This window comes from Amblyomma maculatum, chromosome 3 (genome assembly GCF_055883805.1).
Source record: "Amblyomma maculatum isolate TAMU_Amacu chromosome 3, ASM5588380v1, whole genome shotgun sequence".
NCBI lineage: Eukaryota > Metazoa > Arthropoda > Arachnida > Ixodida > Ixodidae > Amblyomma > Amblyomma maculatum.
In genome coordinates this window covers 148,723,909-148,746,156 of record NC_139346.1, presented here as the reverse complement: position 1 = coordinate 148,746,156, position 22,248 = coordinate 148,723,909, and the positions used below count along the sequence as shown (strand labels likewise).

Below are 22,248 nucleotides of genomic sequence, written 5' to 3'. Positions count from 1 at the left end.
GAACGAATCGCGAACAATTATTGCTATCCTAGGAAGGAAAAGCAGGAAGGTAGACCGAAATATAACTGTACAGAACTAGACGTTCAGAGTAGCTAGCGAAGTATTGGAAGTGCTATTGGAATGAGTCTACTTAGGACAAGTATTGTAGCCACAGATCGAGACGGCGAGAAGGAAATAAAGAGAAGAAAAAGAGTGGAATGAAGCGCATTTGGCGAGTACTTGCCGAATATGAATAGCGTATTACCGCTATCCTTCGTGATGAAATATGTAAGAATAGTTTCTTATCTGAAGTAACCTGCGGGGCTGAAATGTGAAGGCTAAAGAAAAAGGCTACGCTTAAGTTGAGGGCACCGCGGAGATCTAGGGTACAAAGAATGCTAGGTGTAAGGTTATCGATAGGAATCACTGAGTCAGAGAAATAAAAAGAGGTAATCACATCCTAATTTATTTCAACAAGAAACGGGCATGTGAAGGATGGGTAGTGCATGAGAGGAAAACCAATTGCTGCTAAGGGTAACAAATTGGATTCCAAGGGAAGGATAGTGTAGGAGGGGGCGACAGAGAGTTAGGTGGGCGCATGAGGTTAAGACGTTTGGAGGCGTCAAGTGGATGTGGCTAGCACAGAGCCGGGTTAATAAAGGAGTGTGGCTGAGGCCTTCGCCCTTCACTGCATATAGTCCGGCTGATGATCATGGGAATGACCTAAATATTTCGCATGTACTTTGATTTTCCGCTCAAAGAAACAGGGAGCCAAGCACAATTCCTTACTAGTACTTTATTGCGCGTTTATTGTTACTAGTGTAGTCGACAGATTCGTTAAACAAAACAAAGGAATAGATTGTTTCATTACAACTCGCTCGCACAGCCTACAAAACACACATTATCCCAAAGGGTCCTTCCCGGTGGCGGCAAAGTCCACTTGGCCCGTTCTGTCTCCCTCCTCTCCCGTCTGATGTCCGAGGCGGGAGAGTCCGAGCAAGTCAGCGGAGTCCCCCGTAGAGTCGAAGCGGGAGCCCAGAAAGTGTCTGCACGCCTTCCATCCGTGGGCCGAAAATGCGTGGCGTCTTTGTCGACATACTTTGCACTTGCAAGGTTTTACTTGTGTTGACCTGTAGTCATGAGCTACCATGTTTTTGCTGGCGGTACACAGCGAAAATGTTGCGATTGGCCTCGGTGTTTCACTTCTTGAATTCCTGACAACAAACTGCTACTTTCTATTCCCGTCTCATTGGGAAACACACAGAGAGACCGTACTATATCATTACATGGAATAAGGGAAAGTTCGCACGTGACCAATTTAATGGATTACTGGAATTCTGTGAGCGCGCTCAGCTAAACCTACCGTAGCCTTCTCCGATCACTTCACGCCTCACCCTCTACCTTGCGCCGTAGCAACCCGCTTAGTTATTCGCGCTGAAAGCATCATAAGGCAGCTGAATCCTGCGCTCACACAATGGTATCGAGCGTTTAGTTTATAACCCTCTCGATTCTCTACCTTCGCCATCTCATACCGTTCTTCTTCAAGACGGCAAGGGATTTGCTATCGCTATTTCCTATATCAACATTGAAACATTCCAACCTGGTGCGGTGACTCTTGGAGGCTTCAGGAAATCCGGCGAGTTTCTTTCGAGGTAGGAACCCTGCCTCTAATGCGTTCAAACGAGAGATTGTGCATGCTGCGGACCTGCGCGGATGCAGGTAAAACATCGGAAAGATCCAAGGGCAGCTCTAGAGTCTCAGGTGAGGTGGATCGTCACACATTGTTCGTGCTGGAGTGGCGCGAAATGAGAACAGCAAGAGAAACAACGTCATCACTGCTGCTAACAGTATTGAGAAAAAAAATAAAAACAAAAAAACAAATTACTGCATGCCTACATAATGTATCTTCATAAGTGTTGCATCATCAGCGCAATTTTGTTCTGACTGTTACTAATTGGAGTCGGGCATTTTCTTTATCCTTTGTCTTGTCTTGCAATCCTTTGTTATATAGGCGATAACTTTCAGCGAGCAGAGAAACGCAGTGTATAGAGCTGTGCGAAACGCAGTCACTGGCCTACCAATATCCACCGACTTGACAAAGATGGTAATTGCCATCGTCGATTTTCCTGTAGTTCCGGCACTACAGGAATATCGGAATATGAACGAACAAGCGAGCTGTATGCTTGAGATTGGAGGTTTGGATCAGTGCCCGTTATAAAGATGTAAATTGTCGCATGGAGAAATGATCTTTTTCATTATCAAGTTGTCACTAAGCGGTGCACCTATGGAAAGGTGAAATAGCCTTGTCCGAACGAAGGTCCTGAACGGCTGGAAAATACTGGTGAAATACTGAAAAATAATTTTTAAAGCAACAAATGTGGTGTTGTATAAACAAACTTTATTTTTACACCTTCATTGCGCATGAGGCTCAACGGGTTATAATGACTTGGGTGCTCGTGATTCCAATCAGCTGCAGAAAGAACACCTCTGAAAAAGAAGTAAAAATAAAAAGCCAATATTTGGCACATAGCCCAAAGACGAATTCGGCAGTGCATAAAACAGCTGCAATAAATTCTCACCATACATGGAGTAATTACTAGGCGTCGTGTGCTTCAAGAAGGTCTCTAAATAAGCAATGACGTGTAGTCTTAACCAGTCAGATTGTTATGTGGTATTTAAATTGCCGGATTAGTCTACAACTTCGTTATCTGCATGATCAGTGTTCCTAATGAGCAGTGAAGTTTCGTATTCAGTAGCAATCACTTCTAAATATAAAATTATATGCAGATGTACTCACACTTCTTCTTGCGGAGAAGAGCGCCGTAGTGGAATGGAGAACCGAGACCATAGCCGTAGTTCAGACCGTAGCCGAGGAGACCATGACCGTATCCGTAGTGGCCAACACCATAGCCGAGGGTGCCAACACCGTAGCCGTAGACTGGGGTGGCGTGGTAAGAAGCGATAGCTGGGGCAGCGTGGGCAACGGTGGCCACAGCTGGGGCGTGGTGGACGGTGGTGGTGGCAACAGCTGGGGCGGCCTGGACGGCAGCGAAGGCTGGGGCAGCGGCGTAGGCGGCCACTGGAGCGGCGTGAGCTACGGTGGCGACAGCTGGAGCGGCAGCATAGGTGGCGACAGCTGGGGCAGCGTGGTAGGCGGCAACGCGAGTCACAGCTGGGGCGACAGCGTAGCTGGCGACAGCTGGGGCAGCGTGGGCGACGGTGGTCACGGCTGGAGCAGCGGCGTAGGTGGTGGCGACCTTGGTCACGGCTGGGGCAGCAGCGTAAGTGACGGCTGGGGCAGCGTGGTAGGCAGCAACGCGAGTCACAGCTGGGGCAACGGCGTAGCTGGCGACAGCTGGAGCAGCGTGGGCGACGGTGGTGACAGCTGGGGCAGCGTGGGCGACAGTGGCGACAGCTGGGGCGTGGGCAACGGTGGCCACAGATGGAGCGAAGCCAGAGTATCCAAGGCCGTAGCCCAGACCACCATAGCCAAGGCCGTAGCCGAGGCCGCTGTAACCAAGGCCGTAGCCGAGGCCGCTGTAACCAAGGCCGTAACCGAGGCCACCATAGCCAAGGCTGGTGTAGCCAGCGAGAGCGCTGGTGGCGAGAGCCAGGAAGACGCAAGCACGGAGCTGAAAAAAAAATGATTTGGTCCTATTTTCTGCAGCCAGCTTCATTACATTATTTGCTCCAGGTCTATGTGCTAGATTTGAGGTTTGATGTTGTTAAGCTTTTTGATCTCAACATTATTGTCTTTATAGCAGCCCCAGCCTAATACTATCCGTCTCTTCCCAATAGAATCATTTTGTTTCATCGACAACCCTACGCATAAGAGTTAGGAAAATATATTGTCACGCCACCGAAGACGAGGAAAGATTGTGCTGGTCTGGGAGAAGAAGAGGAGAAAGCGTTGGTGCCGGGGGGCAGTAGGCTTCACCTTGTCCCACTGCCATATCACTGTAAATCAACACCCCTTTGCTATTTCACCGTAACAACTTGGTGGAGGTGCTGGGTTCTGGGTGGAGGTGCTATACCGTAAGAATATGTGTAGCCTTTTCTTCGAGCCAGTTTATCAGCTCAAAGCGGAAGGAATAGAGACAGTTGCAGCTCTGGATAGCGTAGCGTTTTTCGAGTCTTCTACTATGAAATATGATTATTGTGATTTAGATAAGTTTTACGGATTGATTTGAAGCGAAACCTCTAGTCAAAGTTTCTAAGGGAAATTGTTTCGGCGGGGGTCTGGTGGCAGGGAACACAAAAGCACAGATTTGCGAAAATTCTTTATATTTCAGTATTTGCCAAGGTCTCCTTTAAATTCCTAAACAAGGCGGCTGATGCCAGCTGTACGTCAGTTTTATTGCGGTACTTTAGACACAAAATGCTACTGTAAAGTTGTTATGTACAGCAAACTGCCCCGCCGATGAGTTAAGGAGAAAATATGTTTAAACAAACTTCTTGGCACAGATATATAAAGCCATTTTCACGTGTTCTCTTGACAAATCTTCCACAACGAATATAGCAAAAATGTTACATATTAGTAAAAGCACAGGATGAAATAAATATAATATGCTATTCTGCACCATCTGTAAAGAATATACCTTCACTTGCCAGAAAACCCCTCTTGGGCTAAATCTTGTATCCCAACCATTTCGCTCTTTTTTATCATCAGTACTAAGAGAAAGCAGTTGCTTACCATGGTGACTGTGAGCTGCTGTTGAGCCGACTGCTGTCTGTGCTTAGTCTGCTGGCCCTTTTATACAAATTGGTGGACTATCCTGCTCTGCGCAAGTTTGTGGCTGCGGGAAAGTGGATTGAAAAGATGGGAGGAATTTCGATTATCTTTTATTTCCACTCCTCGCCGTTGCAGGTGCACGCACTCTGAACAGCAACGGAATACCAAGCGCTAACCTTGAAAAGGACGCAAGCCTGAAAGAAGGAGGATCTCAGTACTGAAAATTCCCTCGCATGCAAGACAGCTTCTAGATCAAGCGCTGCATGTGTATTGCATGCTTAATGATTCTTGGACTACGCATTTTAACACTAATAGTTGAAATATTTAGCTTTTCGTGCGCTGCCACCAGTTTTCGTTATTTTGAATTCTACAAATACTTCCTTACCATTATAAGGTAAATAGTTTTGACGATCGTCTTGAATCTTTCTGTTATCTTCTTTTCAGGGCCTCGTTCTCCATTTTCGACAGAAATCAGAAGGAGTGGTGGGGCATTCAATCGAACTTTATTGCATATAATACGAAATAACAAATTTTAATACCAGCAAAATGATATATACATAAATAAGGTTTTTTGATGCATTCGTCGCCGATGTCAATGCATATAATTCTACGTAGAGATTTCCTAATACGATTTGACGTTTTCATGTTGTACGATGGCAGTCATAGAATAGATAGCGAAAAGTTTATAAAACAAAAATTATAAGTTCCACCCTCACGCTCAAATTGAACTGCAGAAAATGGCAATGGCGAGAGCAAGAGAACCGTCGCTCTTCTAGGCCGAGCTGAATTTAAGTCTTGAATTGCTTTATTTTAACGAACCACGAAGGCAAATACAAAGATATTGTTATAGGTTTGGGGGTTTAACGTCCAGAAGAGGCTCAGGCTATGAGAGGCGACGTAGTGGAAGGCCAATAATTTTGATCACCTGGGGAAATGCAAAGATCTGAAACAACAACTAAACACTCGCGCGTTGCTTGGACAATTCGATGTGAAATGGACGTTACCATTAGTAGCAGGCAAAGCTCTAAGTCCACAAGCCGGCCGCATAGAGCATTTACAAATCATACAAACGTTTGTTGTATTTCAATAGTAATACAAGAAATCTTTGTAGCGTCTGTTCGTAGACTACCGTTCTGGTTGGTTGGTGGGGTTTAACGTCCCAAAGCAACTCAGAGTATGAGAGACGCCGTAGTGGAGGACTCCGGCAATTTCGACCACCTGGGGTTCTTTAACGCGCACTGACATCGCACAGCACACGGGCGCCTTGCTTTTCGACTCCATCGAATTCGATCCCGCGTCCTTGGGAACAGTAGTCGAGCGCCGTAACCACTGCGCCACCCCGGGGGGGGGGGGGAGGGGGGAGGGGGGGCGACTACTGTTCTGGTCTGCGGATTACGACCTTTGTGAGTATTGGGAAGATATTTACTTCGAATCAATTTTTTTCTAAAGGCTGTTAAAGCATCGGTCTGTTCCATCAGTAAATGTGCAACGGGAAATAACACAGGCATTATGCAATATATTGTAACAAAATACAACTGATAAGCGTTCATAGGCTCAAATACTATTACTTTGGGCTTAAGGGTTGAGCCATGCGTTGTTGAGCAAGTCACCACAGGAATTCTCACGTGCAATTCGAATAGTACAACTGCCTATATGAATGGCGCTATTGCGCTTTGCAGTGGGCCCCTCAGCTCGAGATGGTAAGATAACCCGGCAATGAAGATTGATGCAATGAATGTTTGCAAGCGATAATTTCTAAAAACTACTTCTAAAAGTATACATGGAATGGCGATTTGGATATAATAGAGAAGACCGCGTTACAAGCGGTGATAATAAATGTAAAATAATAATGAAGATCAGCTTGCAGCAATATTTGGGTCGGAGACGTGCCCCGAGCTGATCGGAACGCGTTTTCTCCGATTTTTCCCAGTTCAGGCTCAGTTCCTTCCAAAATGACTTTAAAATATTACTCTTCAGTTCAATTCCTGTTTGGACCTTTAACCATTAGCCCATTTTGTGGCGTTTCCTGCTTTCTGAGCGCAAATGACGGCTGCTCAGACAGAACTTGTACAGTCCAAATAAAAGTGTGCGTGCTGGCTATTTGTCGCTGTATTGTTTTCCCCGCTGACAGGTGTGGCCAAACCAGCTGAGTGGAGCCGGCTCTGAGAGCCAAGTTACAGGCATGCTACAATTCCCGTGGTTTGTAGGCTGAGGAAAACAGAATAAACTCGGTCTTTAAACTTCATATCGGTGAGGTGATGCGTTTAAATACTTTGCCAGACTGATAGTAGTTTTGAGAAACAACCTAGATAAGTTTCAATAGCCCAGTTGAGGTATTTGTTTCAAAAATATTTCTTTAAAGAACCGGGTTAAGTGGAGAAATATGGAGAGGCCTTCGCACTGCAGTGGGTAGAATCAGGCGATGATGATGATGATGCTTTAAAGAAGCTAAAAAGCGCAGTCGGATTTTTATGTAACGTCATCATGCATATATGTTTATTATTATTTTAAATACGTCATACGCAGGATATTGATGACACCTTGTAGTTATTCAATTTGGTTTTTGTAACGAAAAACAAAAGAGCAAACAGATGAGGTCGCCAGTTACGTATACTGCGTTCTAAGTGTATGCTTCTTTTTCCTACTATATGGAAATAAATTAATTAGTAAAGAAACTGTGTCTTTCACATGTGCCTAAATTGTGGATACATTTTGCGCTGATTTTGAGTGCCTAAAATATGTTTGTATACGTGGTTCCTATCGTATTTTCGCTTTTTCTTATCCCGTAGCTATGCTACGCTCTTTTTTGAAGCATAAAGGCGCTAGAACTGAAAATTTTCGGTGACATCGACGCTAAACTAAGGCATAGCAATCGCCTAGTTGTTCCAGCATCCACCTACTTGCAGGAGGGTCGTGGCAAAACGAACCGATACGTATAAGACCCACCTCTGACATAGTGCGGCCTCGCGTGCAATGCTTTTGGGATGAACTCCTTAAATAACTTCTCTTTCACCCCACGTTTTATATCGGGATAAATAACGTGCCACAGGGCAAAAGCAGCACCTGCCCTCAAACCGTAGAAACGCATAATACTCAAAATAAAACACAAAACGCTTTCTCTACAACAACATCAATGTAGAGTTAAATGAAACAAATACAACAAACTAGATAGATAGATAGATAGATAGATAGATAGATAGATAGATAGATAGATAGATAGATAGATAGATAGATAGATAGATAGATAGATAGATAGATAGATAGATAGATAGATAGATAGATAGACAGACAGACAGACAGACAGACAGACAGACAGACAGACAGACAGACAGACAGACAGACAGACAGACAGACAGACAGACAGACAGACAGACAGACAGACAGACAGACAGACAGACAGACAGACAGACAGACAGACAGACAGACAGACAGACAGACAGACAGACAGACAGACAGACAGACAGACAGACAGACAGACAGACAGACAGACAGACAGACAGACAGACAGACAGACAGACAGACAGACAGACAGACAGACAGACAGACAGACAGACAGACAGACAGACAGACAGACAGACAGACAGACAGACAGACAGACAGACAGGCAGACAGACAGACAGACAGACAGACAGACAGACAGACAGACAGACAGACAGACAGACAGACAGACAGACAGACAGACTGACTGACTGACTGACTGACTGAGAAACAGACAGGTATATATAGGGATGAGGATGGAAAGCAGGGATGTTAACCAAAAAGGCCTCCGTTTGGCTACTCTACACTGGGGAAAAGGGATAAGGTGGAATAAAAAGGGTAAGAGAAAAGGGATGTGGAGCACAGTCAGAGTTTTTCACACAAGCTGGTGGCTGTTAGAAAACGAAACAGTGCCCTGTATGTCTTAAAGGCAGTCGACTGCCGTGACCACCGACCAAGGATCTTATCTACCGTTAGAGGCCGAGGATCGAGGTTGTCTAGGGCACAACCGAGCTTATGTATTTCACTCACAAATGCAGGGTATTCACGTAAGAGATGCTCGATTGCCACTTCACAGCCACAATTTCCAAAGGCTGGGCGACCGGCCGTTCCATTCTTGAAAGCATGCTTGTTGGTAAACGCAACATCGAACCACAAACCGGACTGCAACGTTGCTTCCCGACGAGCATTCTGATGGGGAAGGCGGAGGCGCAGTTCAGGATCCTGTGCCCTGAGGCGGCGGTTGCAAAGCTCCCCCGTGTGCCACACTGAGAAATACTTTACACTTTCCCTCCAGAATAGTTATCCAACTCCCCTAATAGATTATGAGAACAACGATCTCCTTAGTAAGAGACACGAGGACGATGCGTAGTTCCGTTATAACCAGCGATGTTATAAAAAGTTAAGCATATGGGCAGCACCGATATATAACTATCTATATTAAAGAGAACATCGAGCATGATGCAAAAAGCCGTGGTAGCTTTATAACTGTGAATAGATAATTAGTTCCAACGCACAAATCAAATTATGCTCTAAGGTACAAGGTGGGCAGTATCATCGCTAATCTGGTCCAGATAGGCAAAGTAGCCGAGGAGGTCTATGCTGACTCTAACAGTCAGCGAAGTAGTCAAGATAATAATGCGATGGACAGTACACAACAACAAGCAGACATTCCGTCAGTAACGAAGGATGAGGTCAATAATGTATAAAAAGATGTGAGAAGGGGAGCCGCTGGGGAGGATCAGGTAACTGCAGATTTCTTGAAGGAAAGGAGGGATATCCTGCTAGAAAAGCAAAACTGGCAACCGTGTATAAGAAATCTCGGTTTATATTGAGGGTACCTGAACCATGGAAGAACGCTAACAACATCTTAATTTATGAGAAAGGATGCGCTAAGGACTTCAATATTTACAGACCAAGCAGCTTGCCATCAGTTACGTACAAGCTATTTGCAATGGTAATCGCTAAACAAATCAGGCCGACCTTAGACTTCAATCAACGAAAACATGAAGCATGTTTTCTGAAAGGGTACACTGCTATCTGTAAAATACATACTATCCATCATTTGACAAAAAAATGCTCCGAATATAAGCAGCTCCTACACAAAGAATACATTGATTACTAAAAAAACATTTGACTGATTAGAGACCTCGGTAGTGATGCAGGCATGAATTCAAGGCGTAGATTAGCCTCACGTGAATGTACTGGAATATATCTATAGTGGCTGTGCAGCAACAATATTTCTCCATTAAGAATGCAATAAATGCCGATAAAAGAAGACGTTGTTAGGCAATGATGTAGACGGGGTTCAGGGGCCCAGGCTGCACCGCCCTCTAACTATGAAGAGCTGGGATGAAGGAGCAGAAGCAGCCAGGGAGAAAATGGCAAAGAAAAGCTTTTTACGCAGATTTTTATATGATGCTTATTTACAGGTCAAGAGAGAAAAACGAAGCTCGCGGGGAAGACAATTTGCTCCGCCTAAATATGGTGGGTTATCCTCACTTCCCTAGCTGGGCAAACAATGTTCAATCGGGGATGTCCAATCACTGGGGCACAAGAGATCACAGGAAGTGTCGCCCACTGCCGAGGGTGGTGCTCGAACCTTATCTCACATCTTTCAGTGGCGAGGGCAAACCCTTCCGATGTCGATGACGATCTTACGCGGGCGATGGAGATTCTGCACCAAGCCAAAACATCCAGCGAAGTCGCCCGCTCGCGGCGGCCATTTCCCCCGCGTAATTCCAAGGAGGTCACCCGCCTTCTTCAAGAATTTGGCGAACGGGGTCAACCTTAAAGGCTGCTAGGTGAAGCGCCTCTGGCCCATTCAGCACGACGATGGGTTCCCAGCTGTCGCCACCATGGCGTCAAAGGGATTAAGACCTGAAAGGCAGCTCGTTTCGGTCCCGAAGGAGATGAGACGGGAAGGGTTTGTCGCCGCAACCGGAAACAAAGCGTCACTCCTCCGCCGTCGCCGCCGCTTAAACGCATGTGGCAGCGCGCGCACGCCGGCGCCCGCAAGACCTGTAACGGTCTTCAGCTGCTGGATAATCTGCTACAAACTTCGGCCCGAGCCGCATTCACAAGAGCACGTCCACCATCCGAAGATGCCTCGTAGGGTTTCAGCCTACGTTCCTCCCCGAAGAGACTTGAAGGCTGGTCGGTGCAGCCACGAGCCACATTGGCTGGTGGCTTCATACTTCCCCTTAGGGCAGCGTTAGCAGTCTCGGTCACGCGAGGTCCAAAACACAGCAAATGGTGAGCGCAAAACCAACTTTGAAATCTGCCATGTTGCTTTCTAGCCAAGATTGCCTTTACAGAAAAAAATAATAAACACACCAAATTTCCTCCGATAATTTCAAGTCATTTTCCGAAGAAAGCATGTTAGAGAAAAGAAGAAACCACAGAGCTATTTCATATCGAAAGCGAATACGCTAACTAGGATTTCGACTCATATCGTAACATAAAATATATCGTTGCAAGACACTTCCTGCGCGAAACATATCTTCAAGGTGGAGCTGCTGGTGATCAAAGGGTAAAAGAAAAAAGACTAATGCCAAACAAGGGTGCATTGTCCACGGCAACTTTGTCTGAGGCCACCAGAGTTGTCACTATCACGCCCTTTTATTTAGCGCGTTCCAGATGCGAACTCCTGCAAAGCTAGTCTCAAATCATACATGCATGTTACGATGGCAGGTAAATGAACAAAGGCTATTTCTGCAAGCGAGTACGACGCTGCACACAACTATGCAATTTTCGAATTGCGGAAACGAGATAAGCACCTTCCTTTTTGGGCGTACTGCTTGCTTGTTCACGAACATTATGGAGGTGATCCCCCTCCATTGTCAACCAGTTAAGTGGAGACGACCCACACACCGCATTCAATCGTTTTTGTTTTCTGCTGCACAGAAAGGTGAGTAGTCAGGAACTCTCGAAACGCCTGATTAGCCGGGGATGACCTTTTTCCCCGATTCCATTCACCCCTCTCAAGTCAATGCTTCAGTCGTGCCCTTGGCGGCCGCGATCCTACTGCGGAACTAGAAGCCGAGATCTGAGAAAACCTTGAACGCGTCAGCTCACTAACGAGACCTTTTCCGCGTCGGACCTGTACGTTTCCGAAGAGTAGCCTGCGCTTGCAAGGCCGTACGCGATATAAGGACGAGCGACTGCGAACGCGTTGCTTGTTGATCCTCCCGTCTTGGATCCCATTTGCATGTTGCGTCCTCCTCATAGTGCCGTGCACTTTGAAGTGCATTTTTACGCGGCCGCGACGCACCTACCGTAGCAAGCTACTCCTCTTACCACTCAATAGACCACTACTGCACTGTCTCGAGTGACAGGAGGGCCTAGAGCATTTAGATTTACAAAACCATCAACGGTCTGCCTTTGGCGGTGACGTAACTGGCTTCGACCTCTGTGCGCGCTTAGCCTGTTTTCCTTTCACGCGACAGTTATGGTCCCTTCCCAGCCTGTCGCACCTGTCACCCCTCCCGGAACGACTACCTGGGTGTTTCGATGTAAAGGTAGATATTTTCCAAATAAAAGGGGCGCTGCACGTTTTGTTCTTCTAAAGACTTTGCGGCCAGACTTCGATCGTGCCGCATTTGACCTTAAACTTGGCTGCTAGCATTTCGCTTGGGTTCCTTTCACGGCAGCTCTGCCTGCCCTGCGTACCAAGCGATACCTGCAACCTGCCAAGAGACAACGACCTCAGTGTCTCGAGGTACAGGTAGCCATGCTCAATGAAATTAAGGGCCTTGTACCTCTTGTGCTAAAGACATAGCGGCCGCACTTCGATCGTGCCGCGTTTGACTTTAGCCTTCGCTTCGCGCACTTCACTCGGGCTCCCCTTACACGAGCTCCGCCTGCCCTGCGTATCCAGCGACATTGTAACCCGCCAAGAGGCAACGACTTGAGTGTCTCGAGGTACAGTCAATATTCAAAGTATCAAGAAGCCTTGTACTTTTAGATCTGCAAAAGCCTCCACGGCCTGACGCTGATGGTGCCGTGGGTGATTTCCGTCGACACTGCGCGCACTTTGCTTCTGCGCCTTCATGCGGCGGCTACGCACCCTCCGTAGGAAGCGACGCAAGTTTCCTCTCAAAGGACAACGACCTGAGTGTCCCATTTTAGAAGAAGACATGCTTGAAGTGCCCAGGGGCCTCCAACATTTACATATGTAAAAGCGCCTACGGCCTCACTTTGCTAGCCCCAAATTTAGCTTTAGCCTCCACTGCGCGCGTTTAGCTTTCTTTTTTTTCACGCAACAGCTAAGCGCCCTTTTTTGCAGCCTACTCGTGTCACCTCTCATTAGACTACTGTGATGTCCTGACAAGCAAGTAGACCTTTTCTTTGAACATTTAGTTCTACAAAACCTGTACAGCCTGACTGTGCCAGCACCGTAGCTGGCTTTGATACCTGCTTCGCGCGCTTATCCTGCGGTCCTTTCGCGCGACAGCCAAGCACCCTCCCAAGAACGACACATGTCATCCGATAAAGGACAGCTACCTGCGTGTCTCATGTTTGAGGAACACATACTCGACATGCTGAGGGGTCCTGAACAGGCTGATCTGCGAATGCCCCGTGTTCCAACGCGACGCTTAAGCAACCCAAAGGTGCCGATTTCTTTCGCTTACGTAGCCTCTCGGGTTTCAACTCGGCTTTAAAAGCGACCTGAGCTTTGTTCTCGGTTTTGAAACTTTCCCGTATGGCCTTCGCTATGTGATGCCGCTCTTCTGTAATTTCCACTGGCGCGTCACTATTTCTAACAGAGCTCTCACAGTTTAAGCTACCAGCCTCCCTCGCAGGGTCAATTTTGGTCACCTCTCCCGCTTTCTGGTAACTATGAAAGTCCCCTGCGCTTTCAGCCTCCTATCTGCCCTCTTCATTCCCGCGCCTTGCTTGCACTGCGCTATCCTGAGGCCGCAAGGGGGTGAGATCCGGAACAGCGTTGTCTCTAAAACAAAGGTCATTTTTTTAAGCCGCTTATCCGAGTGATTAAACCCGTGCGGATAATGTTCGGGCACGTTTTTCGAGACAGCTGCCTCTGTCTGAAGAACTCTAAATGCCTCCTCGATCTCGTCGCAGGTATTGGGCAAACATACGCTACTCCCCTTACCTATATATAAAGCAGCCTTTCACAGGCACGTTCGCCTGGTACCTCCGCAAGCCAAACGTCTATTGGCGAAAACATCCTTTCCAGCAGCTGAGTTACAGAGAACTTTACGCGGTTTTCGTTTTATCACTTGCTCTCCCTGAAAAGGCTGCATAACTCGCGACTTGTCGCCATTAGACTGAGACGAAAAGCTAATTCCTGGCTTATGGCAATCGCTCGCTATATGGCCAGGCTTTTGGCAACGGAAACAGACGATTGGTTTCCTAGCTTTAAAATCCCTCTCCTTTGTCGTTTCTTTCTCTGTGCTACCTGCTGCAAATCTCTCTCCAAGTTGGGAATTAGCCGACGCGTTTCTCGTGCCAGTCTTGGCTTCCTCATTTGCATTAAACGGCACCTGACTATGCCTACCCACCTTTAATTCGAATGGAACGCACTCTTGCTCCGATCCTCCTCGTTGCAGTTGCTGATCTCTGATTTCAATTTTTGCGTCTACCGAGCTTGCCTGATAACTAGTAGCATTACTTCCGGTACGCTTTATCTCTGCGATTAGTAAATCCAATCTTTTAAGGTCTAGTTTTCTTTCTTTGCTCTCTTAATCCTGAGGAACTCTTCCGCAGCAACCGTCAACTTCTGTATTAAATCCCAGGTCTCAGAAATTTCATCCTCCTCAGCTCCACAATCCCGTATGGCCCTCACAAGTTGCGGCTCTCTAAGGCGTTCCCCGACTTCAATGCCCAACGCTTCACACAGCAAAATCAACTCTGCTTCCTCTAATTTCCTCAAATCCCTGGCCACTTTCGAACGAGGACTTTCCCAAATTGTAGCGTGATAACCGCTTCGCCACGCACGCTACGCAAAAACAATGTCTACTGGTTTTGACAAAATCGCTAAGTTATCAAACCTGGCAGATTATAAAAGAAAGTCAAGCGCTCACCATATTGCCGATGGCAGGAACAAGCGTGAACGATCCCTTAACTGTCATCCAGTTGATGTAGCCCGGGTACGGTAGCCCAAGCTTCACCGCCGTCGAACTATAAGGAGCCGGGGTGAAGGAGCAGAAGCAGCCAGGGAGGAGACGCAAAGAAAGGCGTTTTATGGAACGTTTTACATGATGCCTATTTACGGGTCAAGACAGGAAAACGGAGCTCTCGGTGGAGACGCCTAAATACGGTGGGTTATTCCCACTTCCCTAGCTGGGGAAACGATATTCAGTCGGTGAAGTCCAATCACTGGGGCACAATAGATCACTGGAGGTGTCACCCACTTCCGAGAGTGGTGCACGAACCACCTCTCACATCTTTCGTTCATTTCTCCCGCGTAATTTCAAGGAGGTCACCCACCTTCTTGAAGAATTCGGTGAGCGGGGTCAACTGTCAAGGCTGCTCGGTGGCGTGCCTATGACCCATTCAGCACAACGATGGGTTCCCTGCTGTCGCCACCTTGGTGCTAAGGTAATTAGGACCTGAAAGGCAGCTCGTTTCTATCCCGAAGGAGGGAAGGCGTGAAGGGGGATCGCCGAAGCCGGAAACAATACGTCACTCCCCCGCCGTTCGCGCCGATTCAACGCATTTTGCAGCATTCGCACGCCGGCTCGAGCTAGACGCGTCTCATTCTTCAGCTGCTAGATAATCTGCTCCGAACTTTGGCCGGAGCCCCATTCACAACAGCAAGAAGACATGACATCCCCAATACTATTTACAACTTTCTTAGAAGAATTAATCCGATTTAGATTGCGAGCAGTTAGTGGTAAGAGTACACGGAGAATACGTCACAAAAATGCGATTCGCTGATGACATTGACTTGCTAAGTAACTCTGGGAACGAATCGCGAACAATTATTGCTATCCTAGGAGGGAAAAGCCGGAATGTAGACCTAAATATTATTGTACAGAACTAGACGTTCAGAGTAGCTAGCGAAGCACTGGAAGTGCTATGTGGATGAGTCTACTTAGGACAAGTATTGTAGCCACAGATCGAGACGGCGAGAAGGAAATAACGACAAAAAAAAAAAGAGTGGAATAGAGCGCATTTGGCAAGTACTTGCCGATTATGAATAGCGGATTACCGCTATCCCTCGTGAGGAAATATCTAAGAATAGTTTCTTACCTGTAATAACCTGCGGGGCTGAAACGTGAAGGCTAAAGAAAAGGCTACGCTTAAGTTGAGGGCACCGCGGAGATCTAGGGTACAAAGGTGTAAGGTTATCGATATGAATCACTGAGTCAGAGAAATAACAAGAGGTATTCACATCCTAATTTATTTCAACAAGAAACGGGCATGTGAAGGATGGGTAGTGCATGAGAGGAAAACCAATTGTTGCTAAGGGTAACAAATTGGATTCCAAGGGAAGGATAGTGTAGGAGGGGGCGACAGAGAGTTAGGTGGGCGCATGAGGTTAAGACGTTTGGAGGCGTCAAGTACATGTGGCTAGCACAGAGCCGGGTTAATATAGGAGTGTGGCTGAGGCCTTCGCCCTTCACTGCATATAGTCCGGCTGATGATCATGGGAATAACCTAAATATTTCGCATGTACTTTGATTTTCCGCTCAAAGAAACAGGGAGCCAAGCACAATTCCTTACTTGTACTTTATTGCGCGTTTATTGTTACTAGTGTAGTCGATACATTTGTTAAACAAAACAAAGGAATAGATTTATTGTACTTTTGTTTCATTAACACTCGCTCGCACAGCCTACAAAACACACATTATGTCAAAGGGTCCTTCTCGCTGGCGGCAAAGTCCACTTGGCCCGTTCTGTCTCCCTCCTCTACCATGTGATGTTCGAGGCGGGAGAGTCCGAGCAAGTCAGCGGAGTCCCCCTGTAGAGTCGAAGCGGGAGACCAGACAGGGTCTGCACGCCTTCCATCCGTGGGCCGAAAATGCGTGGCGTCTTTGTCGACATACTTTGCACTGGCAAGGTTTTACTTGTGTTGACCTATAGCCACGATCTACCATGGGTTTGCTGACGATACACAGCGAAAATGTTGCGGTTGGCCTCGGTGTTTCACTTCTTGAATTCCTGACAACAAACCGATACTTTCTATTCGCGTCTCATTAGGAAACACACACAGAAACCGTACTATATCATTACATGGAATAAGGGAAAGTTCGCACGTGACCAATTTAATGGATTACTGGAATTCTGTGAACGCGCTCAGCTCAACCTACCGTAGCCTTCTCCGATCACTTCACGCCTCACCCTCTACCTTGCGCCGTAGCAACCCGCTTAGCTGTTCACGCTGAAAGCATCATAAGGAAGCTGAATCCTGCGCTCACACAATGGTATCGAGCGTTCAGTTTGTAACCCTCTCGATTCTCTACCTTCGCCATCTCATTCCGTTCTTCTTCAAGACGGCAAGGGATTTGCTATCGCTATTTACTATATCAACAATGAAACATTCCAACCTGGGGCGGTGACTCTTGGAGGCTTCAGGAAATCCAGCGAGTTTCTTTCGAGGTAGGAACCCTGCCTCTAATGCGTTAAAACGAGAGACTGTGCATGCTGCAGACCTGCGCGGAAGCAGGTAAAACTTCGGAAAGACCCAAGGGCAGCTCTCGAGTCTCAGGTGAGGTGGATCGTCACACATTGTTCGTGCTATAGTGGCGTGAAATGATAGCAGCAAGAAAAAGAATGTCATCACTGCTGCTTGCAGTATTGAGAAAAAATAAAAACAAAAAACAAATTACTGCATGCCTACATAATGTACCTTCATAAGTGTTGCATCATCAGCGCAATTTTGTTCTGACTGTTACTAATTGGAGTCAGGCATTTTCTTTATCCTTTGTATTGTCTTGCAATCCTTTGCTATATAGGCGATAGCTTTCAGCGTGCAGAGAAACGCAGTGTATAGAGCTGTGAGAAACGCAGTCACTGGCCTACCAATATCCACCGACTTGACAAAGATGCTAATTGCCATCGTCGATATTCCTGTAGTTCCGACACAAAATGAACAAACAAGCGAGCTGTATGTATTGAAGCAGTCGTTTATGCTAGAGATAGGAGGTTTGGATCAGTGCCCGTTATAGAGATGTAAATTGTCGCATGGAGAAATGATCTTTTTCATTATCAAGATGTTACTAAGCGGTGCACCTATGTAAAGGGGAAATAGCATTGTCCGATCGAAGGTCCTGAACGGCTGGAAAATGCTGGTGAAATACTGAAAAATAATTTTTAAAGCAACAAATGTGGTGTTGTATAAACAAACTTTATTTTTACACCTTCACTGCGCATGAGGCTCAATGGGTTGTAATGACTTGGGTGCTCGTGATTCCAATCAGCTGCAGGAAGAACACCTCTGAAAGAGAAGTAAAAATAAAAAGCCAATATTTGGCACATAGCCCAAAGACGAATGCGGCAGTGCAGAAAACTGCTGCAATAAATTCTCACCATACATGGAGTAATCACTAGGCATCGTGCGCTTCAAGAAGGTCTCTAAATAAGCAATGACGTGCCGTCTTAACCAGTCAGATTGTTATGTGGTATTTAAATTGCCGGATTAGTCCACAACTTCGTTATTTGCATGAAAAATGTTCCTAATGCGCATTGAAGTTTCTTATTGAGTATCAATCACATCTAGGGCATTAAATTATAGGCAGATATACTCACACTTCTTCTTGCGGAGAAGAGCGCCGTAGTGGAATGGAGAACCGAGACCATAGCCGTAGTTCAGACCGTAGCCGAGGAGACCATGACCGTATCCGTAGTGGCCAACACCATAGCCGAGGGTGCCAACACCGTAGCCGTAGACAGGGGCGGCGTGGTAAGAAGCGATAGCTGGGGCAGCGTGGGCAACGGTGGCCACAGCTGGGGCGTGGTGGACGGTGGTGGTGGCAACAGCTGGGGCGGCCTGGACGGCAGCGAAGGCTGGGGCAGCGGCGTAGGCGGCCACTGGAGCGGCGTGAGCTACGGTGGCGACAGCTGGAGCGGCAGCATAGGTGGCGACAGCTGGGGCAGCGTGGTAGGCGGCAACGCGAGTCACAGCTGGGGCGACAGCGTAGCTGGCGACAGCTGGGGCAGCGTGGGCGACGGTGGTCACGGCTGGAGCAGCGGCGTAGGTGGTGGCGACCTTGGTCACGGCTGGGGCAGCAGCGTAAGTGACGGCTGGGGCTGCGTGGTAGGCAGCAACGCGAGTCACAGCTGGGGCAACGGCGTAGCTGGCGACAGCTGGAGCAGCGTGGGCGACGGTGGTGACAGCTGGGGCAGCGTGGGCGACAGTGGCGACAGCTGGGGCGTGGGCAACGGTGGCCACAGATGGAGCGAAGCCAGAATATCCAAGACCGTAGCCCAGACCACCATAGCCAAGGCCGTAGCCGAGGCCGCTGTAACCAAGGCCGTAGCCGAGGCCGCTGTAACCAAGGCCGTAACCGAGGCCACCATAGCCAAGGCCGGTGTAGCCAGCGAGAGCGCTGGTGGCGAGAACCAGGAGGACGCAAGCACGGAGCTGAAAAAAAAAATGATCTGGTCCTATTTTCTGCGGCCAGCTTCTTTACATTATTTGCTCTAGGTCTATGTGCTAGAGTTGAGGTTTGATGGTGTTAAGCTTTTTGATCTCAACATTAATGTCTTTATAGCAGCACCAGCCTAATACTATCCGTCTCTTCCCAATCGAACTATTTTTTTATCATCGACAACCCTTGGGTATACCAAGAGTTAGGAAAATATATTGTCACGCCACTGACGATGAGGAAAGATTGTGCTGGTCTGGGAGAAGAAGAGGAGAAAGCGTTGGTGCATGGGGGCTAGCAGGCTTCACCTTGTCCCACTGCCATATCACTGTAAATAAACACCCCTTTGGTATTTCACCGTAACAACTTGGTGGAGGTGCTGGGTTCTGGGTGGAGGTGCTATACCGTAACAATATGTGCAGCCTTTTATTCGAGCCATTTTATCAGCTCAAAGCGGAAGGAATAGATACAGCTGCAGCTCTGGATAGCTTAGCGTTTTTCGAGTCTTCTGCTATGAAAAATAATTATGGTGATTTAGATAAGCTTTAGAGAATGATTTGAAGCGAAAACTGTAGTCAAAGTTTCTAAGGGAATTTTTTCGGCGGGGGCCTGGTGGCAGGGAACACAAAAGCACAGATTTGCGAAACTTCTTTATATTTCAGTGTTTGCTAAGGTCTCCTTTAAATTCCTAAACAAGGCGGCTGATGCCAGCTGTACGTTAGTTTTATTGCAGTACTTTAGACACAAAATGCTACTGTAAAGTTGTTATGTACAGTAAACTGCCCCGCCGATGAGTTAAGGAGAATATTATGTTTAAACAAATTTCTTGGCACAGAAATATAAAACTATCATCACGTGTTCTCTTGACGAATCTTCCGCAACGAACATAGCAGAAATCTTTCATTTTAGTAAAAGCACAGGATGAACAAAATATAATATGCTATTCTGCACCTTATGTAAAGAATATGCCTTCCCTTGCCAGCAAACCCCTCATAGGCTAAGTGTTTGAATAAACCTTGTATCCCAACACATTTCGCACTTTTTATCATCAGTAATAAGAGAAAGCAGTTGCTTACCATGGTGACTGTGAGCTGCTGCTGAGCCGACTGCTGACTGTGCTGAGTCTGCTGGCCCTTTTATACAAATTGGTGGACTATCCTGCTCTGCGCAAGTTTGTGGCTGCGGGAAAGTGAAATGAAAAGATGGGAGGAATTTCGATTATCTTTTATTTCCACTCCTCGCCGTTGCAGGTGTACGCACTCTGAACAGCAACGGAATACCAAGCGCTAACCTTGAAAAGGACGCAAGCCTGAAAGAAGGAGGATCTCAGTACTGAAAATTCCGTCGCATGCAAGACAGCTTTAAGATCAAGCGCTGCATGTGTATTGCATGCTTAATGACTCTTGGACTGCGCATTTTCACGCTAATCGTTCAAATATTTAGCTTTTCGTGCTCTGCCACTAGTTTTCGTTATTTTTAATTCGACAAATACTTCCTTACCATTGTAAGGTATATAGTTTTGACGATCGTCTTGAATCTTTCTGTTATCTTCTTTTCAGGTTCCTGTTCTCCATTTTCGACAAAACTCAGAAGGAGTGCTTGTGCATTCAATCGAACTTCATTGCATGTAATACGAAATACAAATTTTAATGTCAGCAAAATCAGATAGGAATAAATAACGTTTTTTGATGCATTTGTCGCCGATGTCAATGCATTTCCTTCTACGTAGAGATTGCCTGACACGATTTGACCTTTTAATGTTGTACGATGCAGTCATACAATAGATAGACAACGAAAAGTTTACAAAACAAAAATTATAAGGTCCACACTCACGCTCACCATGAGCTGCACAAAATGCCAATGACGAGAGCAAGAGAACCGTCGCTCTTCTAGGCCGAGCTAAATTTAATTCTTGAAATTGCTTTAATTAACCGAACCCCAAAAGCAAATACAAATATATTGCTATAGGTTTTGGGGTTTAACGTCCCAAAGAGGCTCAGGCTATGAGAGGCGACGTAGTGGAAGACTTCAATAATTTCGATCACCTGGGCAAATACAAAGACCTAAAACAACAACTAAACACTGGCGTGTTGCTTGGGCACTTCAATGTGAAATGGGCGTTACCATTTGTAGCAGGCAAAGCTGTAAATCTACGAGCCGGCCGCATAGAGGATGGACAAACCATACAAACGTTTGTTGTATTTATATACTATTACAAGAAATCTTTGTAGCGTCTGTTCGTTGACTACCGTGCTGGTCTGCGGATAAGGACCTTTGTGAGTAATGGTAAGACATTTATTTCGAATCATTTTTTTTTCTAAAGGCTGTTAAAGCAACGGTCTGATCCATCAGTAAAAGTGCAACCGTAAATGACACAGGGATTATGCAAAATATCTTAACAAAATACAACCGATAGGCGTTTATAGGCGCACATACTATTACTTTGGGCTTAAGGGTTTAGCCATGTTTTGTTGCGCAAGGCGCCGCAGGAATTCTCACGTGCAATTCGAATAGTACAACTTCCTATATGAATAGCGCTATTGTGCTTTGCAGTGGACCCCTCAGTTCGAGATGACATGATAAGATAACCCGCCAATGAAGATTGATGCAATGCATGTTAATCGTTTTGCAAGCGATAATTTCTAAAAACTACCTTTAAGTGTGGTATGCATGGAATGGCGATTTGGATATAAGAGAGAAGACCGGGTTACAAGCGGTGATAAAAAATGTAAAATAATAATGAAGATCAGCTTGCAGCAACATTTGGGTCGGAGACGCGCCCCGAGCTGATCGGGGCGTGGTTTCTCCGACTTTCCCCAGTTCAGGTTCTGTTCCTTCCAAAATGACTGAAAAATATTACTCTTCAGTTCGATTCCTGTTTGGACCTTTAACCATTAGCTCATTTGTGGCGTTTCCTGCTTTCTGCGCGCAAATGAGGGCTGCTCAGACAGAACTTGTACAGCCCAAATAAAAGTGTGCTTGCTGGATATTTGTCGCTGTTTTGTT

General features: G+C 46.5%; 2 protein-coding genes across 2 annotated transcripts; both read right to left on the bottom strand.

Annotated features, from left to right (window-relative positions):
• Positions 1-2,356: 2,356 nt before the first annotated feature.
• LOC146196381 (uncharacterized) lies at positions 2,357-4,767 on the bottom strand. The gene is made up of 3 exons (XM_084598173.1): positions 4,673-4,767; positions 2,777-3,611; positions 2,357-2,466 (listed from the first exon to the last, which is right to left on the bottom strand). Coding segments are annotated over exons 1-3 (840 nt in total). The 5' UTR covers positions 4,676-4,767; the 3' UTR covers positions 2,357-2,464.
• Positions 4,768-17,982: 13,215 nt separating this feature from the next.
• On the bottom strand, positions 17,983-20,418 carry LOC146196380 (uncharacterized). The gene is made up of 3 exons (XM_084598172.1): positions 20,319-20,418; positions 18,404-19,238; positions 17,983-18,092 (listed from the first exon to the last, which is right to left on the bottom strand). Coding segments are annotated over exons 1-3 (840 nt in total). The 5' UTR covers positions 20,322-20,418; the 3' UTR covers positions 17,983-18,090.
• Positions 20,419-22,248: the final 1,830 nt, after the last annotated feature.